The sequence below is a fragment of the Salvelinus alpinus genome, chromosome 32, assembly GCF_045679555.1.
Source record: "Salvelinus alpinus chromosome 32, SLU_Salpinus.1, whole genome shotgun sequence".
In the NCBI taxonomy this organism is placed as follows: domain Eukaryota; kingdom Metazoa; phylum Chordata; class Actinopteri; order Salmoniformes; family Salmonidae; genus Salvelinus; species Salvelinus alpinus.
Genome location: NC_092117.1, coordinates 27456310 through 27463477, shown reverse-complemented (window position 1 = coordinate 27463477; position 7168 = coordinate 27456310). Strand labels below are relative to the sequence as shown.

Genomic DNA, 7168 nt, shown 5'->3' with positions numbered 1-7168 from the left:
AACAAAACAAACTTAGGGAGGAGGCTTCTAATGTTAACATGCATGAAGCCAAGGCTATTACGGTTACAGAAGTCATCAAAAGAGAGCGCCTGGGGAATAGGAGTGGAGCTAGGTACTGCAGGGCCTGGATTCACCTCTACATCACCAGAGGAACAGAGGAGGAGTAGGATAAGGGTACGGCTAAAAGCTATGAGAATTGGTCGTCTAGAACTTCTAGAGCAGAGAGTAAAAGGAAGTTTCTGGGGGCGATAAAATAGCTTAAAGGAATAATGTACAGACAAAGGTATGGTAGGATGTGAATACAGTGGAGGTAAACCTAGGTATTGAGTGATGATGAGAGAGATATTGTCTCTAGAAACATCATTGAAACCAGGTGATGTCATCGCATATGTGGGTGGTGGAACTGTGAGGTTGGATATGGTATAGTGGTCAGGGCTAGAGGCCCTACAGTGAAATAAGCCAATAAACACTAACCAGAACAGCAATGGACAAGGCATATTTACATTAAGGAGAGGCATGCTTAATCGAGTGATCAATAAGGGTCCAGTGAGTAGAGGTTGGTTGGGGTCACGGCGATCCAGACAGCTGGCCGGGTAGATGGCTATCGGTAGCAAGATAGCATAGTATGGAAGTCTGTTTGTAGATACCTCGTGCGTTTCCGTCGGTAGGTTAGTGGGGTTCCGTGTGGTAGAGGGGATCAATCCAAATTGGCAAAATAGATATAGTGACCCAAGAAAAAAATAAAAATAAATAAATAATAATAATAATTGTCCGATATACTTATTCAGATAGCAGCCGATAAGACAGCTAACGGTTAGCGGGTCCCAGATGAGCGTTCAGGTAACGTCGGGACGGAGGTGCCAGTTGGATAACTCCCTCGGGCAGATAACGTCGGCAGCCAGTCGTGAAGGCCCGGTGGGGCTCCGTATCTGCAGCAACAACAAAACAACAAAAAAACGGGTCCGGATAGGTGGCTGTAGCCCAGGAATGGCTGATGGGACTCCTCAGCTGGCTAGCTCCGGAATGATTTGAGTTTGCTCCGGGATCGACGTAAGCCAGTAGTCACACGGTTTGCAGCTAGCTAGCTGCAAATGTCCAGAGCCTGCGGCTGAAATCCGGGGAAACTGAGAGAAAAAAAAAGTCCCGGAATGCTCCGGTCCGAGTCGCGTTGCACAAAAGTGCCGGTAGATTATCGAGCTAAAGGAATAGCTGATGACCACAAAACGTGGGCAGCTGAAACACCAACGCTAGCCAGCAGACCGGCTAATTTCTGGGCAGCTACAGATTAGCTTCTGGCTAGCTATCGGATAGCTTCTGGTTAGCTTTCTGGCTAGCTTCTGAATTAGCCCCTGGATAGCTTCCACGGTGGTTTTTCAGATTTGAGGTAAATAATACTTTTTTGTAATTGGTGAAGCGGGTTGCAGGAAAGCTTTTGCAGGGAAGCTTTTGTAGTTGAGTTCTTGGTTAATAAAATATATAAAGATATGCGAAGAAAGGTGTAAATATATATATATACAGGACACGACAATACGAAACAGAAATGACGTCTGAACTGCTAAGCCATCTTTAGAATAAACTATTTGTATTTCATCAACTTCTTATTTCTTCAACATCACACAATTGTGTTTGAAATGAAGAACCCCCCCCTTCAACACCAAACGACACACTGCTATGTATAAAATATTTATTATAAATAGTATTTTACATATCATTACAAATACTCTCATTTGTGCTTACAAGAACTACATGTACAGTATCATTACAGGGAACGTATGAGTAGAGTGACTACTGTCCTCGTGATATATTTATATTCATGTTTGATCTTTTAGTAACACTTTACTTGAAGGGTATCTACATAAGCACTTCATAACATATGCATAACCCATATACAGCACATATACAGTACCTTTACTAAATGCTTATGACAACTACAGTAGGTCAAAAAACATTTTCATTATGAATGTGTTAAAGTCCTTATATACTGTTGGTACCCTTAAAGTAAAGTGTAACCAATATTCTCTCTCTCTCTCTCTCTCTCTCTCTCTCTCTCCACATGACATTCCAAAGTAGTATGTAAATACATAGTGCCACTAGGCAGCAACCCTGAGCTGACCACAAAAATAGTTTAATGTTTAAACTGGTCTGAAGTAATCATGCTCACATGTTTTAAGGAGTGCAACAGAGAGTCAAGTTTAAGGGCTTTTTGGTGCTCTGGGAGTCTGGGCCTTTAAACAAGGTGTTGGTGATGATCAGGTTTTACTGACCAGGCTCATGCATGGAAGTTTTGCATCCCAAATCGCACCCTGTTCCCTATATAGTGGACATATTTTGAAAAGTTCAAAAGTAGTGTCCTATATAGAAAATAGGGTGCGATTTGGGACGCAGACAAGGACTAGCTGAATAACTGGTAGGCTCTTTCTCAATTGTCTAAAATGTCAGTTCTCTCATAGCTTCCTCTAGTTTATTGCACTGATCTGAAAGAACTGACCAGGTTAAAGCTAGCCTAATGACGTGCGTCCACCATAAGGTTTTAACTGTCAAGTCTTTTCCGATCAATGTAGATAAGGGGGAGGAGCCTAGGAGAAAACTTTGAGACCCAGATTACCCACCATCGAATCGTGATGCTCTCTATCAATTGATGTTCTAAACAACCCTTCTCCTCTGTGATGTCATCACAGTAATAAAACCCAACACATAGGGATCACCCATTAATGCAGGTGAACACACTGAGCCAAGAATAAATACTTCTAAAAGTTTATCATCAAATATTGTACACATGCATCAAAGCAGCTGGCATGAGAATGTACATCAAGTTTCCATATAAGTGTGGTAAATGCATTATTGATGTACATTTGATGTGATTTCAGATGGAAACATATTGAAGAATAAAGTTACATTACAGCAATATGCACCAACCAAATGACATCATTGTTGTAGTTGCCCATGGTGGCCATTTTGGGACACTTAACAAAAGCATGCTATAATATTTAGAAACATTTGAGCATTATAATGCATAGAGTACAGCCTCATTTTTCTCATTCAAACAACACCCCCTTACTCAGGCATTGGCCCATTAAACATTACTATACCGTATGTCAAGCTAAATGTGTTAAAAAATAAACAAGCTATCCTCTCTTTATGTTCACTTCTCCGTATCATGGAGACCTTGAATCTAGGCCAAAGTTAAGGTATGTTTAAGTAAAGTGTGTGCATTTGTTTCCAATTTACTAGAAAATAGTAACACATTTACACCAATAGGGGTCATTCGGGTCAGCAGTAAACAATCATAACTGTATAGTTTACAGGGTACCACTTTACTTAACGCCAACACGGATAATGCATGATGTTGTTATAATGCATTATAAGACTTGCAATAAGCATATGATCCTTACAATGTCTTATCTCATCTCATAGTGATCCTTAATACATAACAGCTATTTTCAGAAAGAAATGCTTAATATAAATGCATAACATAGCCTATAACAACACATTTTGAAGGGTCATATATGCATATGACAAGTCATAAAGCACTATACATATTGGCTTTACGTAGTGTGCTTCTGTTGACTACAATTAATATCTGTCCAGGATCTAATTATACTATTCATAATTATTGCTAATATTGTCTGTAAGTGATGACCCTCCACATTCCATGTTGTGTATGGTCGAAAGATAAACATGGTAACATTCATAAGTCGTAGTTTCCTTCAGATTCCAGCATGAACAAATCATCAAAATGTAGCCTAATGTAACACGATCACGATATGGGTTGGATTTAGTTCACGCATTGTAATTGCAGGCAGTTACAGCAGATATATGATTTTTTGCTCTTTTACTACATAATTAATAAATTGAGTGCAGTGTTGTGGCTGTCTATGTTTGTAGCCATCTGCGGAATTTGTAGCACAATGCAGCCATTATGTACCCCAATGTAGCCATTATGTAGCGTTATGTAGCCCAATGGGAACACTGAACCGTGGAGACCTCCCTTAAGACTGATAATGAACTACATATAAATGTAGTTGGTTTAGTGAACCCCACTCACAGGATTAGTAACCTTGCCAGAGACCTGAAGACTCACTTTAGCTACCCAAACTAATGCCGAGGCTTGAATACAGGCTAACAGTGTCTTGTTGCATGCAAGACACCGGGCCCAAATGGCAGTTAGTCCCATATAGTAACAGGAGGAACTCTGGCAGCAGTTAACAGAAAGATCATCATCATCATACTGTCTATTAAGATGACACTGCTAGGATGTGATTAGTTATGTTAAACTCACTGAAGGTGCCCACTTTATTGAAGATGTGAACACAGTGGTTGAGAACTTTGGCACTGCTAGTTTCCAATTAGTGACAGAAGGTAATCTACATGTCCTGTGTATATAAATTAGATTTAAAACATTTACATTGATTACTAATTCACAGACCTCAAAGTTATGTCTGCCTTTGATATTCAGCAATGGAGTTCACAGTAGTATACAGTAAACTAGCCTACGGCAAGATGCAGGGCCAAACAGTACTGAAATAAATGTATGTTTAACAATGCGAGTCATGCAGCAAGTCATGCTTTGCAGTGAAGTCTTTTTTTTAGGAAGACCCCGTTACAAATGCCATCGGTTAGATGAAAAAAAAGAAAGAAGAATCAGCTAAATAAAGCAACCTCCTCCACATGCAAACAGCACAACATGGCGAGGTGGAGTGTTGTTGCAACTGAAACAGTTCAGAGACATTCCCAGCACTGGAACCATCGGCCAAGAATACTGACCAAGCAGTCAACAAAAGGTGGTTGGTTGTTGGTTACTTGGCTATGGATATCCTATTGAACAGAAAACTGCTAAGACATACGGTGATGGACGGTCAGTCTGAAAGGGGGTTGGAGTTTGAGTTCTTTATAAAGACCATGCTGGTCTTCGATCAGTCAGTCAGGGTTCTCTGTGCACAGACCAGAAGATTGATAGGCTAAACGTGACGGTGCTGAGCTCTGATTGGTGAACACAGCCTCCTCCATCAGGTTTAAAGACGATGACACAGATTACAGTATTAAAGTTGGAAAAAATATATATATATATATTCTGTGAACCACCTGTGTGTTTATGAATGCATTGATAGTATGCCAGGAGCAATATCTATATTGAATGATTTATAGCAAGTACAAAGCTCAATGTACAGTACCACCTGTGTTGAATGCATGTATAGCCTTTTTGCATTTATAAAGGCAACCCCAAGGTACACGACATGACCAAAAGTAAGTGGACACCTGCTCGCTGAACATCTCATTCCAAAATCATGGGCATTAATATGGAGTTGGTCCCCCTTTGCTGCTATAACAGCCTCCACTCTTCTGGGAAGGCTAGACTAGATGTTGGAACAGTGCTGCAGGGACTTGCTTCCATTCAGGCACAAGAGCATTAGTGAGGTCGGGCACTGATGATGGGCGATTAGGCCTGGCTCGCAGTCAGCATTCCAATTCGTCCCAAAGGTGTTTGATGGGGTTGAGGTCAGGGCTTTGTGCAGGCCAGTCGAGTTCTTTCACACCGATCTCGGCATCCGTTTCTGTATGGACCTCGCATTGTGCACGGGGGCATTGTCATGTTGAAACAGGAAAGGGCCTTCCCCAAACTATTGCCACAAAGTTGAAAGCCCAGAATCGTCTAGAATGTCATCGTATGCTGTAGAGATAAGATTTCCCTTCACTGGAACTAAGGGGCCTAGCCCGAACCATGAAAAACAGCCCTTACAGTTGACCAGGGCAGGGCAGAAATTTGATTTACTGATTTGTTTGAAAAGTGGCATGCTATGACAGTGCCACGTTGAAAGTTACTGAGCTCTTCAGTAAGACCATTCTACTGCCAGTGTTTGTCTAGGGAGAGTGCATGGCTATGTGCTCGATTTTATACACCTGTTAGCAACGGGTGTGGCTGAAATAGCTGAATCCACTCATTTGAAGGGGTGTCCACATACTTTTATAAATATATATATATGTAGTGTATACAAAAAGTATTGTAAAGTATTACAGGGTGATAGAATGACATTGTGAATACATACATAATCTATTGTACACTGTAGGCACAAAGAAAGTCAAATATGTATTCACCCCTTATAGATACTCTGAGAACCACTGATAGATAGTGATCCCACTGGAGATCTACAAGGATAATGAAAATGAACAATACAACATTCATTGCTGCTCTGCTTTTACTCCATAGACTGGTAAAAAAAATAAAGGCTCTACCAAAATATACAGCCGGTGTGCGCGAGCAGACTAGCACAACACAAGCGTACAGGAGTATAGGTGTGAACCTGTGTCTGTGTGTCACAGAGGGTAGCCAAACCCATGGTGGTCTTGCGGTCACTGCACTGTGCCTTGAAACCCTTTCACCGCACTCACCCCAGAATCTTCAAAGTGACCAACAGGGTCAACTCCAAGGTTCCATGGCCCACAGGGGTAAAACCACCAGGTTCTCTTTAAATTAACAGCATCGTAGCATCATCATCTGCTGCTTTTCACAGGCATCAGCAAGGGGAGGGCTAAGCATTGGCCTCAGCTGAGACACGCCAACAACTTCCAGCATCTCTGACCCTATAACCATATTGCCCAGCATTGGGACAATAAAGATTTTCTGAATCTGTTAACCGTCTTCACACACTCAACATAAGCCCCTCTTTGCTTCTACGAAAATATGTCCTCCTTGTCCGAGTCTGGCGAAGTGGGTCTGGAGATATCAAATAGAGGCTTGGGGGAGCTGGGAGCTCTCCTTTGAGCCTTGAGGAGCTTCAGAGCCTCTGCTAGCTGAGCCTCCAGGCTGGCCATGCGGGTGTTCAAGGCCTTCAAGTCTTCTTTGAGCTCCAGCTTGAGCTCCAGGAGGGAAGCATGGAGAGTCTGCTCTGGGATAGGGTAGAAGGCGTGCTGCTTGGCCACCTCAGGGGGTACCACAGGGCTGCGGTCCTGTGGCGTGTTGCCCGTGGTTCGGGCGCCGTCCCCCACGTTGTCCAGGCGCAGATCGCTCTTGGTAATGCCGCTGTCACACGAGCCAGTTTTCTTGAGCGAGGTCTGGGACTCGTGGGCTGCCCCTGCCTTGGTCCGTTCGGGTAGCGTCTCCATGGACTCGGCTTTGGACACCTTGGAAATTAAGAATATAATGTATTAATGCAGATGGCTGGAGAGCTAT

At 42.5% G+C, this 7168-nt stretch overlaps 1 protein-coding gene across 2 annotated transcripts in view; it reads right to left on the bottom strand.

Annotated features, from left to right (window-relative positions):
- Positions 1–1670: 1670 nt before the first annotated feature.
- Positions 1671–7168, bottom strand: part of LOC139562564 (voltage-gated delayed rectifier potassium channel KCNH1-like) — a 96405-nt gene continuing 90907 nt past the window's right edge. For both annotated transcript variants that reach the window (XM_071380335.1, XM_071380337.1), the window contains exon 14: positions 1671–7119. In XM_071380335.1, coding sequence (XP_071236436.1) covers positions 6670–7119 — 450 coding nt within the window. In that variant the 3' untranslated portion in view covers positions 1671–6669. The remainder of the gene's footprint in view (positions 7120–7168) is intronic.